General features: G+C 35.8%; 2 protein-coding genes across 2 annotated transcripts; both read left to right on the forward strand.

Moving 5' to 3' along the window:
* The first annotated feature begins 1094 nt into the window (after positions 1-1094).
* LOC143590036 (putative protein phosphatase 2C 51) lies at positions 1095-4458 on the forward strand. The gene is made up of 6 exons (XM_077070638.1): positions 1095-1294; positions 2066-2252; positions 2820-2926; positions 3013-3123; positions 3244-3400; positions 4146-4458. Exons 1-6 carry the CDS (start codon positions 1114-1116, stop codon positions 4456-4458), a joined length of 1056 nt encoding a protein of 351 aa, XP_076926753.1. The 5' UTR covers positions 1095-1113.
* Positions 4459-6706: 2248 nt separating this feature from the next.
* Positions 6707-25866, forward strand: LOC143590033 (protein SPIRRIG-like). The gene is made up of 19 exons (XM_077070631.1): positions 6707-7159; positions 7916-7985; positions 8071-8156; positions 8638-8773; positions 8859-8915; positions 8981-9136; positions 9224-9415; positions 9513-9578; positions 9802-9916; positions 10579-11630; positions 12026-12683; positions 13509-13611; positions 14338-15395; positions 15981-17601; positions 18703-21663; positions 22316-22609; positions 23151-23457; positions 24203-24349; positions 24413-25866. Exons 1-19 carry the CDS (start codon positions 6978-6980, stop codon positions 25580-25582), a joined length of 10431 nt encoding a protein of 3476 aa, XP_076926746.1. The 5' UTR covers positions 6707-6977; the 3' UTR covers positions 25583-25866.
* The last annotated feature ends 21 nt before the right edge of the window (positions 25867-25887 follow it).

Raw genomic sequence — 25887 nt, forward strand, 5'->3', positions numbered from 1 at the left:
ACCTTTTGGTATACAAATCGAATCAACAGATATTTATAAAAGCATGTCATGCTCAAACAATTACATTTGAACTATATAAGCATAATACCATGCCACATCTGAAGAAAAGAAAAGAGAGGAAAAAAAGATCGAATACAAAACGGAGAATGATAATAAAACAATCCGTAAACTACATGCGAGGGAATCATAATATAAAATTAGTTTAAGCAAGATTAACTTACTCGAGGACTATTTTCATGATATTGGTAAGTTTGACATGCTCATTAACGGAAAAAAACAGTAAAAATTTTACTAATAACAACAATAATTAATAATAAAGTAAATCTTGTATATATACGTTATAAGAAAGAAGGTTTTGAAGTTTTACAATCAAATAACATTTTATAATTAATTAATGTATATATGTTCATCACTTATGACCTAGTACTAAAAAGATTGGGTTCTTCATTGGAGACCCAAGTTCGATCCTCATTTACGTTATTTTTGGTGGATTATGACAAGGAATATTTTGATTTGAGATTTGACTTGTTGTCAGTTCAAATCCCGAGCCCACCTGGGTTTTCGTCCCACCATGTGTTACGCCAAAGAGTTTCTATCATGTGGCAACACGACGACTATCAAGTGATAGCCAAATGTATGGTTATATGAGGGAACACCCAAGCACTCTAAAGCTAGCATGAGCCCGATTAAGACAATATAGTCTGACCATAATAACACAACAAGACACTCCAAATTTAAGAGGTGTTTGGGATTCCTTATTTGGCCTCCTTATAAACTTATAAAAAAATCATGTAACTTTTCAAAAAGTTAAACAGTTATAAGGAGATCAAAATAAGAAATCCCATATTCTCCTTCAGAAGAATACGGTAGCCTAAACACAAAAATGCCGCCACTCTAAAAATAAAATTAATTATGTATATGTTGAACATTTTGGTAATATACATTTTCTCTTCCCAAAAGTCTTACGGTTATATTATTCCCAAACTGGATATTTGACTAATGAAAGTCAAAATTGGGGCTTTAGCAACTCCCCAAACATTAATAATAATAATAATAATATTAATATACTCCTCCATTGATGGGATTGTGGTCTCAGCTAACAGTTCACCGTGTATGATCGCTTACAATGAGGGTGGTGCTCCTGCTGTTCTTCAGTCTCCTGAGTGTGCTGCCGAATGGCTCCAATCTCTAAAAAATTCGACTAAAGTATGTGAATTTGCGAGTATTCAAGGCCATAGGAAGTACCAAGAGGATCGTGTTGCCTGTAATCTTGGTATACGCTTACCTTTATTCGGTAAGAACGGTTTGATAAATGGGTTGTGTTTGCGGGTTGACGGGTCGAACCGACACAAACCCGAATAGTTTTATTGCGAATCCCTTATTGCACGAAATTGATCCATGAAATCGCATCCCAACATCTCGGAATCGTAAATACATATCCAACTAATCATTGGTTTACCGAAAAAAAAACAGTTTTGGATTGTTAATAGATCATTTTTTTATTTTTTTTCACGAAAACCGTTTTTGAGCGTTCTAGGTTTTGATTGAGCGTTTTTAGGTTTTGACTTTGTTTTTTGACTTTGAGCATCTCACGTATCTATCGTACGTTAAGGCGTTATTGTACAGTATCTCGACCCGTCATGTTTAAACCATAAAATTTATCTTTTAAGTTTTAAAACTTAGGCAAAAAAAATACCTGTTATTAAAAAAAGCATTTTAAAAAACTAATAAAATAAATAAATGGTTAAACAGGTCAACTGCGAACGCGTCGGGTTGACACGAATATGACCTGTTTTATATGTTCATGGGTTCGTCCCAAACCCGTTTATATGTATGAAATGAAATTAAGTGTATAAATTTAAATTTAGATTTCGTAAAAAATAAGTTTGACTTTTTAGCATTAATCTAAAATTCATGCATTTTTTGACAAAAAAATGTGTGGAGAAAGAATTGAATGTTACATCATATTATCAGTTCTTGGTATCTACAAATAATATTGTGAAAGTATGTATATATAATTAAATGTTAATGATGAATGAAAAAGGGTACGATTACACGATTGCAGGGAAAGATGAAATGGATGAGGCTAAGGTCGATGTACTTGCATTATTTGATGGTCATGGAGGTATAGAAGCGAGTGAAACGGCTAAACAACACTTGTTAGATTACTTTCTCGTTCATGTCATTGCAGGCGGTTTCAAAAAAGCATCCGTTCTTGATAATCACCATGATTTAGTTTCATCAACACAACGGTAAGGTTCATGAAGTGCTCATAGGATCAATGATTATTTTATGGTTAAATTAATTAAAGGTTGAAAAATGAACGGGCTATATAGGATGGATAGCGAGCCAGGTTGGGCTTGGGCTTTGATTGTTTCAAATCGGGCCGAGCTGGCTTAGCTAGTTTATCTTAACTAGCTAAAATGTTGAGCTCAAGCTCGGTTCTTAATAAGCACGACCAGCTCGTGGCTCGTTGAGCCAACTCGTTCATTTAAAGAAAAGTACTCAGTTTTACATTTTTACACACTAATATATATATATAAGCAAAAAAAAAAAAACTAAATATCTTAAATCCAAAATGTAGAATTTATAAACAAAAGAGTTTATACTTTAAACATATTAAATTTGTGTTATACTTTTGGGTTATAGTTGGTACATATTAAAATTTATGTTTTTATTTAAACGAGCCAAGCTTACCTTGGCTCGGCTTGTTCACAAACAAGCCAATTTCGAGCGAGCCTCGAGCCTTTTGAACAACTCTATGTGTAAATATGTAAAAATTTGTGGTTGGTCAACTTGTTTCTTTGACTTTGGTGTAGTTCTCATGGAGTTTTAGTAGCAATTGATGACAAAACTTTACATGAAATCTTGAAAGAAGCACTATTGGGCGCGATTCGAGATATTGATTGGAAATTTTCAATGGCAAGTACCGTAGTTAACTTGTTCTTCAAGATTTTATAAAAACCAATCTCTTAAACATGCATTCTTTATTTGTTATGAGAATGCAGGAAGCATATAAGAAGAAATATAGTGCGGGATCAACGGCCAGTGTTGTTCTTTTGTTGAATGATAAAGAATTGCTAGTCGGAAATGTTGGTGATTCTAGAGTCATCTTATGCTCAGGTAAGACCCCACTCACATGGTGTTTGGATGTTTATTTATATAAAAGTGATTATTGTTATTCGTTACTTCAAGAATTAAAATAAGATGATTATTTTTTTTATTGTTGGTTAAAATCTGCAGGGTATGCTGAACTACTGACTCATGATCATCATCCCGATAGAGATGATGAACGGGCCCGAATCGAAGGGGCGGGTGGATTTGTTCTTGATTGGGACGTGCCACGTGTCAATGGCATATTGGCCGTTTCTCGAGCCATTGGTGATGTTTCTCTTAAAAGGTGAACCTTTAAAGCCTTCACTCAAGTTTTATAAAATTAAGATGTTATGTTAAACATTTGAAAAACTTATAATTTATTTTTTGATCACTAAACTCTTCATATATTAAATAAAATGATCCAATTACAACATATAGGTGGGTAAGCGGGCAACAAGCTGCGCCGCCACCCCCTTTGAATGACAAACCCAATCCTACTGAAAACAAAGTTATAGTTCTTTGGCGTTCATAAGTTACTGTACACGACCCGTTGAACTCTTTTAAGAAACGTAATAGCTTCTGGGGCAAGGGACCCAAATGTATCAAAAGCAAAAGGAATATGTTTTTTAGTTTTTTTTTTTACCAAAATGGAGAACTTATTTACCAAAATGGTGGTTGTAAATTTATTTTGTGTTATTTAGGTTTTTTTTATTCAATCAATTCCATTATCTTTTTTGTTACACTTCTTTTTTAATTTGATATTCAATCAATCAAATATTGTTTTTAGTTTAATCAACCCATTATAGTTCTTTTTCTTATTTTTACCAACCCACTATAACTATTTTCTTAACTTTTTTCAATAAGCCTGTGCTAATTGATTGAATAAAAATATAAATACAAGTTCCAAATATTTTTGTTAAAAAACACATAATAAAATAACCAAACACCATTTTGGTAAATACATATGGAGGCCAATAGTGTCCATTTATATAAAATCTGACCATAATACTCTTCATTTTTTTAAACAAAAATTGGTTGGATTCGTTTAGGTATGGTGTGATTGCTGAACCAGAAGTGGTGAGCTGGCGAAACATAACTGCTAAAGATCGGTATTTGGTGGTTGCATGTGATGGTGTTTTCGAGAGTTTGACACCTGAAAATGTTTGTCAACTTATTGAAGATGAAGATACTCAAGAAAATGTTTCCTCATATGATAGATTTCCCTTTTTACCCTCGTTTTCACTGGCAAACTGTGTTGTGAAGACAGCATTGGAGAGGGGTAGTACTGACAATCTAAGTGCTATTGTGGTTCCATTGGCACAGGCATGTGGTGAAGCCCTGGTGCACAAGGATGAGTTGTGACAGTACTTAGGGTAATATAAGATCAAACTTGATTTAGTCATTAAAAAGAATATACTGTTGATTATTTTGAAAGTTATAGTAAAGTGTAATGGTTAACCTTTTATAAGTATAGCAGCTTTTTGTGTAATTTTATAACTTTCTATTTTTGAAAGAAGCTGAAGACGATGAACAACCTTTTCAACACTTTACTCAATGGATTGTAGACCTATGAGTTTATATGACCATTAGGGCACGATTTCGTAATAAAGAAAATCATAACGCTCTAAAAAGTTACCTCATGGAGCATATATGACAAAATTTTAGGCTTCTAGGATTGAATTATGTAGCTTCTCTTTCTAGAACTATAAATTTCTATTTCATGCTAAAGATAGTACCTTAAATTATCTATGTTATTAAATATGTTTAATGAACGTGAAACAATTTTTTATCCAACTTATTTAATTTGCAAATTTAAAATACATAAATTTATTCTTTATTTTGTATTAGGTATTAATACAATAAAAGCTAATCATAGTATATATTTATTTAATGTAAAATTGGTTTGCTTGGGTTGTTTATGATAGTCGTTTTAGAGCATTGATATGATTCGACAGACCTGACCCGCTACTGACCCGAAATTCAACCCATCTAATGACCCGGTCAACAAAACAACAATTTAAAGAATTGGATTTCATCAAAATTGTTATTGATTTTCTGCACATTTTATTCTGCATGCATGTGGTTAGAAAGTGGTCCCACCATTACCTGCATTTTTCACCTCCTTTGACAAGTTTATGACCCATATTTACTATTATCTGTATATTATTTCCTATTTAAGTTGTACTTTTGCATTGAAAAGAAAGAAGAGAAAAAAATTGTTTCAAATTTGTGTTCTTTCCTTAATCTATTTTTTTTGGAGATTAACCTACTCTAAGGGTTGTATCAAGCATTCATAATGACCTCTTCATTAACAATCTCATATCAAAATTATAAAGGCATAATAAAAAAAATGTTATTTTATTACTACATCAGATCTCTATCCTTAACTTTTTAAATAGTTGAGGGGTTACTCTTCACCCCAAAACCATTTTTAAATATTTGTTACGAGTGGAAGAAAATAGCTAACAACAATAATAATAATACTTTAATAAAAATATATTATTTAATTTGAATATTGATATACACGAGGAATGAGGAGTGAGATGTGAAAGATTTCGAAAAAATTAAGAATAAATTTAAAAGATTATGATTTTTAGTTAGATTTGAGTGCTGAGCATGAGTATCCTGCTTATGAATGTTTATTCACATCCTAAAAGTTGATAAAAAACATTATATGGTGTACTATGCTTAGTTTGCTCATAACCAAGTAAATATTGGTAAACCAACCTTGTTGTCTATCTTTGATTTTACCTAAGCTAATTTATTTTTTTATTTTTTACTTTCACTTAAGCTATCTAAGCCGACTAACCGATATTTATACTCTCAATAGGAGTAGTCTTAAGGCCAAACAACATGTGACACAATCGATTAGTCGTTAATAGTAGTTTATCCATCCAAGTGAATAACAGATATGAGACAATATTTAATTATTGTTTTTTTATAAAATTCATTTTTAATTAGATTATATAAAACAATTATGATATAAATATGCTTTATATGCACTGCGATAATGAAGAAAACTTTGGGCTTATGTATGAGACTTAATGGTGACCATTTAATCATGGTACCACTAAAGACAGATTGACGAGAATACGATCATAGCTTGTCACATGACCCCATAATCATACTTCTCGAAACTAGAATCCACATTTGAAGAACTTAGCATAAACTTTATTTTATCGTAATAACACTACAACTTGACAAATATGACTAACATAATCAATCTCAACCTCATTACACGAATACACCAAAATAATATTAATAAACACAATGACAAACATAAAGCATACGCCGACATATACGAATCATGAGATGATTCGTAACGTAACACGCACGTTCATTAAACCAAATGTGAACAACAAATTCATAATAATAATAATAATAATAATAATAATAATAATAACAACAATAATCGTAAGCATAACATATGGACTTAGTTTGTCATTATTGTATAGACAAAGGGCTAACATAGCTTCACCCCCTTTGATTTCAAAATCATCAACAACAACAAAACATATTATCAAGAACAATAACAATAATCAAAAGGGTTTAGCAGTTTCTCCGACAAATTAAGCTTTTCCACGAACGAGCTAGCCGTCTGCCAATAATCACACGTCACGAAGAACTAGGGCACCAAATTCATTCTCCAAAATCACGGCATTGTAATTTTAATTAAACGCACCGATCATCATTCTCCGTTGATTATTATTATTATTATTATCATTTTACGTCATTTTTCAATTCCAATTTCACGTCCGCAATCGAAACCCTAACTTCCGTATCGGAAGCATTTATCGGTGGTTTTTTTGTGGAAATTTGAGCTCGGATTCGGTTTGGCGCCAAATTGATGGGCGAATGAATGAGAGGTAATTAATTAAAGGATGAAATGGGTAACATTGATTAAGGACTTTAAGGACAAGGTAGGGTTAACAGGGACTGCGTCTTCTCCGTCATCTCCATCATCCTCACCGTCTGCCTCCCAATCGCCATTGTTCATTGATAATAATAATATTAATAATGCCGCAAACGATTACTTCTCGTCAGCGTCTTCTTCGTCTTCAAGGTATTATTATTATTATTATAGATAGATATTATTAATGTGATGCAAATTGATTATTGTTGAAATGTGATTGTTTAACTTGTGGTAGAATGGTTTGAGGGTTTAAGTGATATATGTTAGCTTTAAGTTGTTGAATTGAGTCCTTCTATCAATTTTGTATAATCTGGATATTAAAGATGCAGTTAATATAATATGTAAAACCGATCATACTCTGTTATTACAAGATTTTGTTCATTATCCTACATTACGATTTGTGTTTTGAAAAGTCTGGTGGCATATTGGAGTGTCATACTTATTATTATCTGTATATGTCATTTAAGCATATTAAGTTATTAACTATAGTTCACATTATTGCACCTGTAATTCCTCTGGTGTGGTTGGTCATAATATAAATGTTGTATTTAACAAGAGCGAGCGGATGTTGAAACACAATAATGATGCTTTTAACATTGAATAGCAAATAATGAAGTCCAGAAGAAGAGTCCATATTTGATTAGTAGAGTTAATTTTGGTGCTAGAACTTATAAGTTCCTTTTACTTAAGAGTAAAATGTTTAGGATTACTAGATTAAGCTATTAAAGTTTTGAAGATAGCATTACAAAGATACAAAACTAAAAAGGAATCTTTATGTCTACATTGAAGTTGAACATTACTGTCTTGAACCACTAAAATATCTAAAAGTGATTATTCATGTAAATTATCCGCTCTTTCCTAAAAGTGATTATTGGTGTGATTCTTTATTATCATCTTGTATCACAGAGACAAATATGAATTGGAATTGGATTTTAAGAGATATTGGGAAGAGTTTCGTTCATCCTCTACAGAGAAGGTTCATGCGCACAATTATCTTTCTAGTTTTTCTCGTTTATAAATATTATTGTTGCATGTTTATGAATTTGTACCTCTTGATGCAGGAGAAAGAAAAGGCCTTGGATATGACTGTTGACGTCTTTTGTAGATTTGTAAAGCAACATTCCAATGTAGCACAATTGATTACTATGTATGACATCATCTTCATTCTTCACCTGTCTTCATGTCTTTCCTTTATTCCATTTAAAGTTATAGTGCATTATCAACAATTGCATATGCATGTATCAAACTGATGTGTTCATAATAGTTCAGGTTGATCTTTTGTAATAAATGAAAGTGTAGGGACTAGGTAAATGATCCAGTTGTGTATTAAACCTGCATTGTTAACGACCGGAACAATTTCCCTCTCTCTTAGATTCTGTTCGTTTTCAACTTTTGCATAGGTACTCAACAGAATTTGCTAATACACAACTGGATCATTTACAATTCTAGTCCCTGCACTTATATTTATTACAAAAGATAACCCTGAACTATTATGAACATATCATGAACCTAAATGAAAATGAACATGAAAGTAGTTCTACACTTGTTCTGATACTTTATACAGAAGATGATATATCATTTATGTAACTTATGGCATATTTAATTAACCAAACATAGCTTTTGTGCAGGTTAGTAGATACACACATATTTTGTTTTGTGGTGGGTAGAGCATTTGTTACAGATATTGAGAAGTTAGGATTGAGTAGCAAAGCAAGATTGTTGGAGATTGAAAGCTTGATAGACTATTTTTCAGAGGTCACAGAGGTTTGCCTTCAAATTTCTTTCTTTATTTCTTGAATGAGTTAAGTTTGTTCAATCTGTAATAATAATTGTGTGTATGTTTATGTAGGATGGAATTCAACCTGGTTCAAATCTTTTGCAGGCAGTTGGATACCTTGTATTTGGGGTACATTCTTAACTTAACCCTGAATATATTTATCTGAAATATGGACTTATATACGTTGTTGGCAGCCTATTGATAAACAATCTCTCCTTGCATCTGGGATCTTGTGTTGTCTCGTTCATATTCTCAATGCCTTTTTGGGTCCCGATAGACAAAATTCGAGGCATAAGGTTACTTCCATTGAAGACGAGACAGAAAACACAGGTCCAGATCGACGGCTTGAGGTATACACATACATTTACATGCTACTATATATATATATGGATAACGCATATATTAATATGCTACTATATTTGATCACATTCTTGAAGGTAGAAAGTAGTATTGTGCATATTATGAAGGCTTTGGCAGATCATCCTGCAGCTGCTCAGAGTTTAATTGAAGACACATCACTTCAACTACTATTTGAAATGGTTTCTAATGGATCTTTGATATTCATTTCAAGATATAAAGAAGGTCTTGCACACTTGCACAGTATTCAGCTCCACAGACATGCAATGCAGGTGCCCTTTAAACTTAGTTAATTATGTAGCCTATAATATGGCTGTTATATTAATTATTTTAGCATCAATAGATGTATCTTATATAGTTTTTATTCAGATACTTGGTCTTCTTTTGGCTAATGACAATGGAAGCACTGCAAAGTATATAAGGAAGCATCAGCTGGTAATAATCACATTCTATCCCACTGAATTATACTGGTTCTTCTATTAATATGCGGTCTTTATTTTTTATTTTGTAAAATGATGCTTTATAAACTTGTATCTCATGCATAGACTACTTGTATCTAGGTAGCTTGTACCTCATTTTCTTAAGTTATTAGGGAGTACACATTTTCTTTCTGTCACTTGAAGTCAACAGATGTGATACAGTTACTAGTGACTTGCAGATGAAGGTATTGTTAATCAGTGTGAGGGACTTCAAACCAGAAACTGGAGACCCTGCATATACAATGGGCGTTGTGGACTTGCTGCTTGAATGCATAGAGTTGTCATATAGACCTGGTCAGTTGTTTTTTCTGTTATCTTCAAGCTTAAACATAATTTGACTCTTTGATAAAGTCAAACTGCATTTCTTATGCAATCTTTTAGTCATTAATCTGCTTGATGAATGAGTTGTTTTAGGTAATGTGTTATAAAATACGTGCTTAAAAAGAAATGAGTAAATAGGTTATATGTGTCAAGCGGGTTGAAAGTCTCGCAAAGTGCATTTTATTGCACATATAAATCCTTTTTATTAAAAGAACAGACTAGCATTGGAAATTTGGAATAATGCTTTTATAATATGTTGGAAATTTGAAGTCACTCAACTTTCATTAGGTTTTCCAATCCTATGTAATCTTTTTATAGATGATAAAAGAATTTAAAATTAATTGAGGAAAATGAAACATATTTGAATCTTGGTTACTATTTAGTGAATATTTTTTTCCTTTCCAAATTTAACTATTATGAAACTAGGATATTTGTAGGGAATTTTTTCTTCAGTATCACCTTCTACTTCAAGTTAAGTGGAAAAGAATTTCACACTTATTGGTAACCAAGGTTTATATATGTATATTCGCCCCGAATTAAGAAAAAAAATATTCAAACTTTTATAAAGAAATTACACATGATCATCTAAAGTTCTCATTATGCATTTATGCCTACTGAAACAACATGGTTTGTAGAGGCTGGTGACATCAGGCTCAGGGAAGACGTGCGTAACGCACACGGATACCAATACCTCGTTCACTTTGCATTAGTTCTTTCAAAATATCACAATTATGAAACTGCTGACTCAGCAACAGACGCCACGACATCACAAGCTCTCTCACCCACTCTCTCCAGGTTGCTGGATGTTCTAGTCAGTCTATCTCAAACAGGCCCAACTGACACTGCGTTGACCAAGTTAAAGAATAACCGCAAAAGTCAAACCTCGTCTTCTGACCACGGTTGGGAAAAAGACAGTTACAAAGTCAAAGACATCGACGCCATCCAAGTATTACAAGACATTTGTTTAAAAGCTGATTGTCGAGAGCTGCAAGCTGAAGTGTTAAACCGAATGTTCAAAATATTTTCAAGTCATCTTGAGAATTACATGCTGTGTCAGCAGTTGAGAGCCGTGCCATTATTGATCCTAAACATGGGCGGGTTTTTACCTTCTTTACAAGAAATTATCCTTAAAATTCTTGAATACGCAGTGACGGTTGTTAACTGCATACCTGAACAAGAATTACTTGCTCTTTGCTGCTTATTGCAACAACAAATCACGTCTGAACTAAAACACACTATTTTATCATTCTATATAAAATTATTATCATTTGATCAACATTACAAAAAGGTGTTACGTGAAGTTGGTGTGTTGGAAGTTTTGCTAGGTGATCTCAAACAACACAGGTTTTTAGTGGGTCCCATTGATGACAATAATAACGTTGATGATCCAGATTGGAAGTCAAACTCGAGTGGGTTTAAGAAACATTCAGGTAGTAAAGGTGTGATTCTTTCGTCTCCAAAGCTGTTGGAAACTGGGTCCGGGAAGTTATCGCTTTTTGAAAATGAAGGCACGATATCCATTTCGTGGGATTGTTTGTTTTATTTGTTGAAGAAAGCGGAATATAATCAAGTGACGTTTCGTATGGCTAATGGTGTAAACACGGCTCTTTCGTTTTTGGTGTCGGAAATTCACCGTCCCGGTGTTTTGCGCGTGTTATCGTGCTTGATTGTTGAAGATTCTGCTCAGGTTAGTTAAGTTTTATATTTGATTATTGTTTTGTTTTTAATGTTTGATTTTAAGCTTCTATTATCATTACTAGTCTTTCATCAGTTCATGAAACACCCTTATGCCTGTACTATTAAAGGTTAATGGCATAAAAAGTAACTACTTCTGGTCCAATATAATATTATTTTCAGGTAACCATGATTTTCTGCAGAGAAAAGCCTGTAAACTTATTAAGATTATTTTTTGATAAAAATCCTAAGAACTTACATAAAAGTTCAATTTAATATATATATTTTTTCAGGTAACTGTGTTTTTCTGCAGAGAAAACCCCGTAAAGTTATTATGATTACTTTTTTACAAAAACCCTCAAAACTTTAAAGATGTCTATAATTTACCTCCAATTTTATGCTCATTAGGTTCATTCCGAGGAACTGAGCACACTGGTTGAAATTTCAAAAAGCGGGATGGTCACTAGTTCTTCAGGATCTCAATATGATCTTCAAGACGATGCAAAATGTGATCTTTTTGGAGCAATATGGCGTGTATTAGGAGCCAACAGATGTGCTCAAAGAGTATTCGGTGAAGCCACCGGGTTCTCTCTTCTATTAACAACACTTCATAGATTCCGCTCGTCTCTTTGCATGAAAGTTTTTACATACTTACTGCGAGTGATGACAGCTGGCGTGTGCAATAATCCTGTTAACAGGGAAAAGCTAAACTCTGTTGTCTCATCTCACAGTTTCTGTGATCTGTTATCAGAGTCGGGTTTGATTAGTGTAGAGTGTGAAAGGCAAGTAATGCAGTTGTTTCTTGAACTCGCACTCGAGATTGTGCTCCCGCCTTTTTCGACCCCGGAAACGAATGTTGTCAGGAACTTATCAGCTAGTTTTCCTATAGTTACTCAATCCGGCTCGTTTTCTGTTGAGAAGGAAAGAGTGTATAATGCTGGGGCACTTAGGGTTTTAATTCGTTTGCTGTTACTATTTTCTTCAAAATTGCAGCTTGAGTTGTTGAAGTTTATTGAAGAGCTTGCTTATGCGGGCCCGCTTAATCAAGAAAACCTCACATCTGCAGGTAACCAACTTTCTTTACATATGTAAACAAGCCAATCCGAGCTAAAGTTCAACTAGGCTTGAGCATGGCTCGTTTAACTTATGAGAGTTCGATCTCGAGCTTGATTCGTTTCAAGCTCTATTTCTAAAGCTCGAGCTTGGCTTGCGTGTAATTTTCCAAACCTTGAGCATCGCATATTTTTTAATTAGTTTATTTACATTCTAGTTATTATATATATATATAAACTATATTTTTTAATATAACATATATATTATTTAGTTATTTTTATCATTTATATATATACAATAATAATAATTATATAAATGTATATTTAATATATTAAATAAAAAGAATAGGCTCGCGAGCCAGCTCGAGATTGATAAGTGAAGCTCAGACTTGGGCTTGTTTATTAAAAAGCTTATATATCGGATCGGGCTCGTTTGTTCGGATTGATTCAAGCTTTTAACGAGCCGATCTCAAGTAGCTCAAGAGTAGCTTGGCTCGTTTACACCCCTAGGTTGCCAAATGGCGGGGTAAAACTTCATCGTAAATGTTGCATTTCAGTGGTATCTGTAAAGCATTAAGGGTAAAACTGGCAGTCTATCAACTAAAAATGCATAAATTGCACGTATCTTAAATCCTGTTTATTTTGGGACAAAGGGAGCTTCTTTATTTGCTTTGAATAAAAACGATTTGGTGTGTTTCTTTTTAACATAATCTTGTTTTAGCCATATTGACGTGTCGGATATAAAAAAATACCCTGTTCATAACTCATAAGCGGGTCAAAATTTCCAGTTCCTTTTAGAATCAGCTCTTACTTATTTTGCGATGTGTGTTTTTGTTCAGGCTGTGTGGAACTTCTTCTGGAGACAATATATCCCTTCCTTTCGGGTTCATCCCCTGTACTTTCCCCTGCTTTAAAGATTGTTGAAATACTCGGGGCTTACAGGTTAAACTTTATCTTCTTTTGAAGTTTTATCTAAATTGCTCATCTTTCTCACACGAAACAAGAGTCTTACGTAGTGAAACTTTTATTAACGGCTAAATCCATAAAAAAGGCTAACTAACCTTTTTAGGTCAGAAAATATTCTCAAGGTTTTATCATGTTGATTGAAGGGAAACAAATTTCAAACAATTTGATTTGAGGTGATCTGACCATAACTGATCAAAATGATATTGTAGCAACCAACTTGCTGGTAACTTTTAGAGGTGAAACGAGCTTGGGCTCAGCTTGTTTTACTTTTGAGAGCTCGAGCTTGAGCTCAGCTCGTTTCAAACTCTCATTTAAAAGTCCGGCTCGGTTATTATTTCTAAGTTAATGTATATACATTTATAATAAGTCTTTTATTTGTTAGTTATAATTTTTTTATAAAATAATATACATTGTTTAGTTATTTTTATCATCAGTTTATATATAATAATATTTCAATAAGTGAAGCCCCGGCACAGGTTTATAGTTTTTGTACATTTAAAAGACATATGCGTCTTATTTTTAGGCTCGGGCTCACTTAAGCTCGGCTCGATTCAAGCTTATAACGAGCCAGTCTTGAGTAGCTCACGAACAACTTGGCCTCTTAACCCCTAGTAACTTTTAACCATGTTAACCTTTGACGTGACTACGAAAACCGGTTTTTAGGTAATTTTCATAAAACAGAAGTTTTGAAATTGTTTTCAGGTTATCAGCATCAGAACTTAGAACAATCATAAGATGTCTTCTTCAAGCGAGACAAAGAAATCCTGGTCACATTCTTGTTAACATGATGGAAAAGATTGTTATTAAACAAGACGCGACTTCAGAAACTGTCCCTCTTGCACCCTTTGTAGAATTGGATATGAGAAAAATCGGATACGCATCGATCCATGTGTCATTAGGCGAGCGCTCGTGGCCCCCAGCTGCAGGTTATTCATTCATTTGTTGGTTCCAGTTTCGCAATTTCTTAAAACCGAACCCGACCACCACCACCAAGGGCCCACAAACCCTACCCCTATTTTCGGTCGGTGCTACAGACGGCGGTGATGCGTTCTATGCCGAACTTCGCCTTCAAGAGGATGGAAGTTTGACCCTTGCAACGAGTAACTCTTCATCTTTGACTTTTTCCGGGTTGGATTTGACTGAAGATCAATGGCATCATCTTGCAGTGGTTCATAGCAAACCGAATACTTTGGCGGGGTTATTCCAAGCGAGTGTCGCGTACGTCTATCTTAATGGAAAGCTTCGACATACAGGGAGATTAGGTTATTCTCCATCTCCCATGGGCAAAAGTCTACAAGTAATTATTGGGACACCAATAACGTGCGCGCGTGCCAGTGACATGTCGTGGACCCTACGATCTTGTTATCTTTTTGAAGAAGTATTGACACCTGGCTCGATTTATTTCATGTATATTTTGGGCCGAGGGTATAGGGGTCTTTTTCAAGACCAGAATATTTTGCAGTTTGTTCCTAACCAGGCGTGTCGCGGGGGTAGTATGGCCATTTTGGATTCTTTGGAAACGGATTTGGCGTTGACTAGTCAAAGGGGTGAGAGTAGTAATAAGTTAGGTAACACTAAGACTGATCGGAGTGGAATCGTTTGGGACTTCGAGAGATTAGGGTACCTGTCATTACAGCTGTCGGGAAGAAAACTTATATTTGCATTTGATGGAACGTCTACAGAAGTGTTTCCGGCTTCTGGAACTTTGTCAATGCTCAATTTAGTTGACCCATTGTCAGCTGCTGCTTCCCCTATTGGAGGTTTGTCTATTTTTTCTGACTAAAGGTGTAAATGAGCCCGAGTTCTGTTTCTAAAGCTTGAGTTCGGCTCGTTTATAATTTGTAAATTAATTTATATTATAATTATTTTGCATATATTTTTGAACTGTAATTTTTATATGTAGTATTATATATTATTTAGTTACTTTTATCATAACTATACATAATTATTATCTTTATATAAGTATATGTTTAATATATTAAATAATAATTATATAAATAATAGGCTTGCAATCTAGTTGGATCTTGATAAGTGAAGCTTAGGCTTGGGCTCATTTATTATTATATATATACATAAGGGTGAGTAGCTCACGTGCTCGAGCTCTTTTAAGCTTGGCTCGTTTTGAGCTTTTGGCGAGCCGATCTTGAGTAGCTCAAGGGCAGCTTGGCTTGTTTACACTTCTATTTGTGACTGATTTTAAATCTATATCATATAAGTAAAGGCAATTTTGACCTTTTAGTTATGAATTTGTGACTGATAACAACTGTCTAGAATTCCCTTATAATAATACTTCTGTTATATTCTCTGTATGCGGTTTCTAAAGTTTATAAATAACCTTTCTTCAGGGATACCGCGCTTTGGACGTCTTCATGGTGATGTTTATGTATGTAAGCATTGTACAATCGGTGAAACCTTGTGTCCGATTGGTGGAATAGCTGTTGTTTTAGCTTTAATTGAAGTAGCAGAAACCAGTGGCATGCTACATACAGCACTTATGCTGCTCGCATGCGCACTCAATCAAAACCCACAAAACATTAGAGACATGCAAGCATTCAGGGGCTATCACCTACTAGCCCTCTTTCTGCATTCAAGAATGTCTATATTTGACACACGTTCACTTGATATCTTTTTTCAAATCGCTGCTTGCGAGGCCTCGTTTCCCGAACCTAAAAAGTTGGAAGAAGTTCAGAATGTTATTTCTCCTCCGTTGACCGAGAACGAACCCGCCTTTGACGAGTTGAATTTTCCTAAGTTTCGTGATGATGTGTTTTCAGCTAGTTCTCAAGAAGATATGGATGATTTCTCCATGCAAAAAGACGCTTTTAATCTTATTTCAGAGCTCGATAACGACATACCAACTGAAATATCAAATTGCATGGTTCTTTCAAATCCAGATATGGTTGAACACGTGTTATTAGACTGGACCGTTTGGGTAGCAGCAGAAATCCCAATCCAAATTGCACTTCTCGGGTTTCTTGAAAATCTTGTCTCAATGCATTGGTACCGAAATCATAATCTTACACTTTTGAGAAGAATTAACCTTGTGCAGCATCTACTTGTAACCCTACAACGAGGTGATGTTGAGGTTCCAGTGTTGGAAAAGCTGGTTGTGCTTTTAGGAGTTATCTTGGGGAACGGTTTCGTCATTTCTGAGCTCGAACACGTCGTTCGGTTTGTGATCATGACTTTCGACCCACCAAAACCGACCTCACGGATTCAAATAATGAGAGAGTCAATGGGGAAGCATGTTATTGTTAGAAACATGTTGCTTGAGATGCTAATCGATCTTTTGGTCACAATTACATCCGAAGAGTTGCTTGAACAATGGCATAAGATTGTTTCATCGAAGTTAATAACTTGTTTTCTTGATGAAGGTGTTCATCCCACAAGTATGAGATGGATCATGACTCTTCTTGGTGTTTGTCTTACATCATCATCTCCTACATTTGCTTACAAATTTAGAACAAGTGGTGGATATCAAGGGTTAATGCGAGTGCTCCCGAGTTTTTATGATACTCCCGATATTTATTATGTTTTATTTTGTTTGGTATTCGGAAAGCCCGTGTATCCAAGGTTACCAGAAGTCCGCATGCTTGACTTTCACGCGCTAATACCAAATGATGGAAATAATGTGGAACTTAAGTTTTTAGAACTTCTGGATTCTGTTGTTGCAATGGCAAAATCGACATTTGATAGGTTGTCGATTCAGACTCAAGTTGATGGTGGCATTGTGGCGGAGCTTGTGGATGGATATACTGATATGGCTGGTGATCTTCAGGGTGAAGCTTTGATGCATAAAACTTATGCCGCACGTCTTATGGGCGGTGAAGCTTCGGCTCCGGCAGCTACAGCTTCTGTTATTAGGTTCATGGTTGACCTGGTGAAAATGTGTCCTCCATTTTCTGCTGTTTGTAGACGGGTTGAGTTTATTGAGAGCTGTGTGGATCTTTATTTCTCTTGTGCCAGGTTCTACTTTATCTTTCTTGGTGGTTGTTGGTTTTCTTAATTTGAAAAGTTATAGCCTGTAAACGAGCGGAGCCAAGTCCGGCTTGTTTAGCTTACTAGAGCTTGAGCTCAGCTTGTTTCAAGCTCTATTTCTAAAGCTCAAGCTCGGCTTGTTTCAAGATCTACATCTAAAGCTCGAGCTTGGCTCATGAGTAGTTTATTAAGCTCGAGTTCGATTCGGCTCGGCTTGTTTTTTATATATTGATTAGTTGATATTCATATAAAGTTGTTTATACATGTAGTTTGATTATAATTTTAGTATATAACATAATGGATAATAGTTATTTTTATAGCTATACAATTTATTAGTAATTTATATACATTTAAAGTTGTTATATATATATATATAGGGGTGGGTTCAAATGAAAATTCCTCTTAAAGTGAAAACTTAAAAACTCCTAAAAAATTATTTTTTAACTTTAAAAAAAAAAAAAATTTTGTAATTTTTTTTCTTTCATTATTTTTATATGCTGATATTGTTAAAAAAAAAAACATTATCAGTGTAGTGCATATGTGCAATAGGGTGTATTTCATATATGCAAGAGTGTTGTATTGCATAGAATACAACACTATTACACATATTTGATACACACTATTTTATATATACAATATAAGACTATTGCACACATCGAATGCACTACATCGACTTTTATTTATTTTTTTTATATTTTGCATATAATACACACTATTGCGTATCGACTTTTTTTTTCCCGGTGAAGAGTAACAAAATATAAGAAGAATGAAAGAAAAAAAATTGAAAATATTTTTTTATTTTAATTAAAAATAATTCTTTAGGAGTTTTTAAGTTTTCTCTCTAAGGAGGAGTTTTCTCTTGATCCTTCCCCTCTCTCTCTCTCTCTCTCTCTCTCTATATATATATATATATATATATATATATATATATATATAGTTTTTATCTAAACATAATATATGTTATTTGGTTATTTTTATAATCTGTATTATTGTTATTTCTGGGCCGGTTGGTAACGAGCAAATTTTTAGTACTTTTTGCCAAAATTTTAAACCTTGGTTAATGCCTTAAATGTTTGAATAACATTGTAGGTCTGCTCATGCTGTGATGATGACAAAAGAGCTGTCAGCAAAGACGGAAGACAAAAACATAAATGATGCAGATGATAACAGTAGTGGTTCACAGAACACATTTTCCAGCATGCCATTTGATCTAGAAGAACCTGTTAAACCCTCCATAAGTATCACAAGCTTTCCTGCAGTTCAAGGAAGTGCAAGTTCTGAAGACACCCCTGTTGATCCAGACAACCTCGATACCACCAAAACTGACAATAACCCCATCTTGCCCCCACCCGAATCACAAAATTCTACCGAAGAAGTTGGCCCGCCATCTAACAGTAATCAATTAAAAGAATTTAAGGAATTCAATTTCCATGACCTCAAAATCGCTCCCATTAAGGTACACCCAACAGGTTCACCGCGTTCTCCGTCTTTAAGCATTTATGATTCCCCAATATTATCCGAGCGCTCAGGCTCTCGGTTTCAGTCAGTACCCTCTCCATCACAAGTTCTCAGTTTCACATCTTGGCTAGGATCCACTGCATCGCCTTCCGTGGTATCTTCCGTGTCTTTCAGCGAGTTCGGGTCAACTCCCGAATGGAAACCCGTATCCCAAATGCCAGCAAACTCAGTTGCTACAGTCAACCCAAAACTGCTTCTTGATGTGGATGATTCTGGGTACGGTGGCGGCCCGTGTTACGTGGTGGCAACCGCCATTTTAGATTTCACGGCGGAAGTTCTTGCGGATCTTGTAACCCAGCAGATAAAGGCAACACCGTTTATTGAAACTGTTTTGGATACTGTCCCGTTGTATGTCGAACCTGATTCCGTACTCGTTTTCCAAGGCTTGTGTCTTACTAAGCTCATGAACTTTCTAGAAAGACGGCTTTTGCGCGATGATGAAGAAGATGAGAAAAAACTTGATAAAATGCGTTGGTCGTTGAATCTAGACGCATTATGTTATTTGATAGTTGACCGTATGTATATGGGCGCGTTTCCTCAACCATCTGCGGTATTGAAAACACTCGAGTTTTTGCTTTCGATGTTACAACTGGCGAATAAAGACGGTAGAATTGAACAGGCACCGCCAGCTGGCAAAGGAATTTTGTCAATCGGGAGAGGAACAAAGCAACTCGAGGGCTACTTGTACACGATTTTCAAAAACATGAACCGGGTTATAATGTACTGTTTTCTTCCGTCTTTTTTAATATCAATTAGGGAAGACGAGTTTCTGTCACGATTAGGGTTGCAAATGGAACCGAAAAAGAGATTGATTGGTAATGATTCACAAAAAGACAGTGTGATGGACATATGTGCGGTTTTACAGTTATTAGTAGCTCATATCAGAATAATATTCTGCCCGTGTAACCGTGACACCGATTTAACTTCCTGTCTCTGTATAAACTTAATCTCGCTTTTGCACGATCAAAGACCAAGTGCTCAGAACTTAGCTGTGGACATCCTTAAGCATCTTCTGGTGCACCGGCGGGCTGCACTTGAAGACATGCTCATTTCAAAACCGAATCATGGCCCGGTTTTGGATGTTTTACACGGTGGGTTTGACCTTCTGCTTACCGGAAACGTATCTGCGTTTTTTGAATGGCTTTATGTATCAGAACTACTTGTTAACAAAACTTTGGAACAATGTGCTGCGATCATGTGGGTCCAGATTGTTGCGGGTTCAATTAAGTTTCCAGGAGTTAGAATAAAAGGACTGGAAGGTCGACGTAAGAAGGAAATCGGGCGAAAATTACGGGAGTCGATGAAATTGGATCAACGACATTGGGAGCAGGTTAACGAGAGGCGAGTGGCATTGGAATCGGTTCGTGACGTGATGTCGACCGAGTTACGAGTCGTTCGTCAAGATAAATACGGGTGGGTCCTACACGCCGAGAGCGAGTGGCAAACGCATCTTCAACAACTTATGCATGAACAAGGTATATTCTCGTTACCCAAATCGGTTACAAACAATGAGCCTGAATGGCAGCTTTGCCCAATAGAAGGCCCATATCGAATGCGGAAGAAGTTGGAACGTTGCAAATTGAAAGTCAACATGGTTCAGCATATTCTAAGCGGGAATTTCGAATTCGTGAAGGAGAAAATCGAAACCAATGTTATCGATCCAAATCCCGTCCACGAACTGGACCCGTTGGCTAATCTTTTGTTAAACGAACCGATGTATGACGAACCGATATTTAAGGTATCGGATGGTTTGAAAGTGGGATGGAATAATATTAATGATTGCGATAGTAGCATTAACGAAGGCAGTCTTCACTCGGCTGCTGAATTCAGTATCCATTCCAGCTCAGTAACCGCACCGATGTCGGAAAGTATTCAAGAAAGATCAACATTAAACTCTCCAAGGAAGTCAATCTTGAATCCTTCAACAAGATTTGATGAAATTAGGGCAATCGAGGATAAAGTGGATAAGGAATCGAGTAACAATGGGGAGTATTTGATCTGTCCTTATTTATTACCAACCGAGAAAATAAAATTCAAATACAATTGTGAACGGGTCGTAGGTCTTGATAAACATGATGGAATATTTCTTATCGGTGAGATTTGTTTATACGTTATCGAGAATTTCTACATTGATGAATCGGGCTGTATATGCGAGAAGGAAACCGAAGATGACCTTTCGGTTATCGATCGAGCGTTAGGTGTGACAAAAGATTTCTCCATTGACTCACAGTCAAAGTCAACACCATGTTGGGGTATGATGGTAAAATCACACAGTGAGGGAAGGGCGTGGGCCTACAATGGTGGCGCATGGGGGAACGAAAAGGTGAGTAATGGTGGGAATATTCCTCATTTGTGGAGGATGTGGAAGCTTAATAGTGTTCATGAATTGTTGAAACGTGATTATCAGTTACGTCCCGTTGCAGTTGAGATATTTAGTATGGATGGGTGTAATGATCTTCTGGTTTTTCACAAGAAAGAGCGGGAAGAAATTTTTAAGAATTTGTTGGCCATGAATCTTCCTAGAAACAGCATGTATGTCGTTTATCTGCCTTTGAATTAATTTATTTTTTTCCTATTGAGGTAGTATTACATGTGGGTTGGGTTGGTTTACTGAGTCAAATTTTGTTAAAATGATGATTATTTTTCTTTTTTTGGGTTTTTGTTTACTGTTCGGTTTCAGTTTTTAGACAGGGTTGGTTCGGTTTTAGTTTTTCTGGTTTAACCATTTGGGCTTGAAATTGTGGGCCTTTTTTTATCAGTTCATGACTAATTGACTATTACACATTTAGGCCAAAAAAAGTTTGGGCGACATCATTTATAATTTTTTTTATATAAATTAATTAAAATCACATCTTAATAATAGGTGGCAACATAGGTGGTTTGGTAAAACATGTAAACTTTTAGGCCAAGTAAAAGTGGGTCAGGTTAACGTGCCAGCCCCTTGTTATTTATTTTCCGTAAATAGTAATAAATATGAATTATTATTACAAGAAAATATTACAAGAATGATTATCCTATGATTATCCTGTTTGTATTATGACATTTAAATGGTTCCAAATGCTTAAGGTTATCGATCAAGTGGGCCAGGACTCAGGTCGGGTTTACCCATTATATGGCCCGAATTGACCTGGTTTTACATAATGGGTTAAGAAGTTACTGAAACTTTTTGTTCTTTTAAAATCAGGTTGGATACCACAATTTCAGGATCAATGAAACAAGAATATGCATTTAAGATTATGGCCAAATCTTTCTCCAAGAGGTGGCAAATTGGAGAAATTAGTAATTTCCAATACCTGATGCATCTCAACACGCTTGCGGGTCGTGGGTATAGTGATCTTACACAGTATCCGGTCTTCCCTTGGGTTTTGGCAGATTATGAGAGTAAAAATCTTGACTTAACGAATGAAAAGTCGTTCCGTAAACTTAACAAGTCCATGGGTTGTCAAACAGAAGAGGGAGAAGAAGAGTTCAAAAGAAGGTTGAATTCATCATTTATATATATTAATGTAGATCCGTTTACTAATGAATGGGTTGATTCTGGTTGTGTTTTATCACTAATGAGGTAAATAAGTTTAGTTAGGTCAATAACTGAATATAAACCTCCTAACTCATTTTATCCAGAGTGTTAGGTTATTATTGAAATAATATAGTTTTTGTGATCAAATGTTACAGACTAATTATTTATCAAAAGTTTGTACACAAAGTGTTCCAGATCAACCCAGTAGCACCTGTACCATAATACTCCTGGCCCACCCTGCCCTGCCCATTTTTCCGGCTTTAGTTTACACCTTTTTTAGAAAGTTGGGAACTTCTGTTAACCTGAGAATAGGGTTGTAAATGAGTCGAACCGAGCCGAGCCAGGTTGGGCTCAGGCTTGGCTCGTTAGCTTGAAATGCTGAAATGTTGAGCTTGAGCTCGGCTTGTGAAATGCTCGAGCCGAGCCAGGTAAGGCTAGGGCTTGGGCCATTCATCTTAGCGCGGGTTAATTTTACTTTTTTATCTTTTGTGTTTTATGGCAGGTTTGAGAGCTGGGACGATCCTGAGATCCCAAAATTTCACTATGGTTCTCACTATTCTAGTGCCGGGATTGTTCTTTTCTATCTATTAAGGTTGCCACCATTTAGCACTGAGAATCAAAAACTGCAGGGTGGCCAGTTTGACCATGCTGACCGCCTCTTCAACAGTATAGGGGACACATGGTCAAGTGCTGCTGGAAGAGGCAACACATCCGATGTTAAAGAACTTATTCCAGAATTCTTTTATATGCCAGAATTCTTGGAAAACAGATTTGATCTTGACCTTGGAGAGAAACAATCAGGAGAAAAGGTCTGTTGACTTTTTTCGTTCGTGTTCGTTAATTTCTTTTGAAATTTGTTTCTTTAATTTTCAACTGTTTATAGTAAGTTGTCAAAATAGTTTCTGGGTCAAACATGTGTTTTTTATTATGGGTCAAAACAAGCTGGGCTAGGTTTACTTCTGAATATCTATGAATATTTATACTTTGTTAAGAATAGTTAATGTGTTAAATATGGTTATCAGAACTACATATTAAATTAGGATAAAATCGTGAATTAGTCGTCAAGTTTCAATTTTGTTCCAGTAATTCACTTGTTTTTTGGGCTTGAAAATTTTGGGCTGAAAAAAAACGGCCCAAAGTATTGAGTATGAGCATGAAACTTGGGCCTAAATTTATTTTGTTAATTAATAACTAATTGATTATTACATTTTTGGATATTAAAAGGGGCAAAACTGAACCGAAAAGTTGGTTTATAAAAGCGTAAAACCAAAACGTCTGTTTTTTATTGGGTTTGTTTATTTCGGTTTGGTTACATCGGTTATTTCAGTTACTGTTATTATTTAGTGTCTTTTTTTTCTTCAAAATTTAGTCACTTAAGTAGTTACCAAATTTCATATATGTTCCATTCTTGTCCCTAAATATCAACATGCATAACAGAATTCACAACAAATAGTGAAACCGAGTTACTATCAGGTTAAGACATTCAAACCATTTGACCCGCCATTGACCCCAAATCGAACCGTTACAACTTGCTAATGTGTTTTTCAAACACAGGTTGGAGACGTTATATTACCACCATGGGCCAACGGTAGTGCTCGAGAATTCATAAAAAAACATAGAGAAGCTCTCGAATCCGATTACGTTTCAGTCAATTTGCATCACTGGATCGACCTCATTTTTGGTTACAAACAACGTGGAAAGGTACGTATCAACATATTAACAAATTACAATAATCAGTTATCCACAAATTACTTATTTTGACAGGCGGCAGAGGAAGCGGTTAACGTCTTCTACCATTACACATACGAAGGAAGCGTAGACATAGACGCAGTCACCAATCCCGCCATGAAAGCTTCCATTTTAGCCCAAATTAACCACTTCGGTCAAACCCCAAAACAGTTATTCCAACGGGCCCACCCGAAAAGGCGAATGAACAAAAGGTTCCCAATAAACCCACTCAAATATTCCAACTATCTCGTGCCACACGAGATTCGCAAAAGTGCATCTTCAATCGCGCAAATCGCGACATCAAATGACAAAATTCTTATGGTGGGCCCCAATAATTTGTTAAAACCCCGACCATATGCCGCGACTTACGTTGCATGGGGTTTCCCGGACCGTAGTTTAAGATACTTGAGCTACGATCAAGATAAACTCCTGTCGACACACGAAAATCTACATGGTGGGAACCAGATCCAGTGTGCGAGTGTGAGCCATGATGGTCAGGTTTTGGTAACCGGTGCGGATGACGGGTTGGTTTGTGTGTGGCGGGTCGGTAGCTACAACGGCCCCCGCGCACCGCGTACATTGCAGTTGGAAAAATCACTCTCGGCTCACTCGGCTAAAATCACGTGTCTTCATATTTGTCAACGGTACATGGTTATAATAAGCGGTTCCGATGACTGCAGCGTGGTGTTATGGGACCTTAGCTCGTTGGTGTTTATCAGACAGTTACCCATGTTCACTTGTCCGGTTTCGGCTATTTATATGAACGAATTAACGGGTGAGATCGTGACGGGTGCGGGGATTATGTTAGCGGTTTGGAGTATAAACGGTGACTGTTTATCGGTTGTGAATGCATCACAACTTCCATCTGATTTCATAGTGTCGGTGACCATGTGTACGTTTTCAGATTGGATGGAAACGAACTGGTACGTGTCAGGTCACCAAAGTGGTGCGGTTAAGGTTTGGCAAATGGTTCATAACTCTAGTGAAAATGTGCAACCGGTTGGGCTAGGGTTGGGGCTAGGGCTAGGTGATGTGCCCGAGTACACGTTGGTCCTACGGAAGGTATTACGGGGTCACAAGCATTCAGTTACCGCCCTTCACCTCACGAGTGATTTGAAACAACTTTTGAGTGGTGATTCGGGTGGTCATTTGATATCGTGGACGTTGCCCGATGATAGTATGAGAAGTTCTTTTAGACGGGGGTAATTTAGGTATATGGAAATGTTTTCGTCTTCCCCACTAACCCTAGTGAGAAACGAGCTGGCCCGGGAGTACATGAAAAATGAGACGGGCTTATCGGAACACATGATGCGTTGTTTATTGTATTTGTTTCGATAAACACGCGTGCGTGTGTGTATATAGAAAGAAGGGGTTAATTAAAGCTTAGATTATATAATTTGAATATCATGTATAGTTTTTGTGCAATGGAGGGAGATGTGTTGCAAATTAACATATATGTATTGTTCATTTGGTCAAACTAAAGCGGTCAACCGTTGTCTCGAGTCCAATCT

Source organism: Bidens hawaiensis, unplaced genomic scaffold (genome assembly GCF_021521415.1).
Source record: "Bidens hawaiensis isolate Kalapana, Puna unplaced genomic scaffold, B.hawaiensis_p1.1 tig00038106_1, whole genome shotgun sequence".
Classification (NCBI taxonomy): domain Eukaryota; kingdom Viridiplantae; phylum Streptophyta; class Magnoliopsida; order Asterales; family Asteraceae; genus Bidens; species Bidens hawaiensis.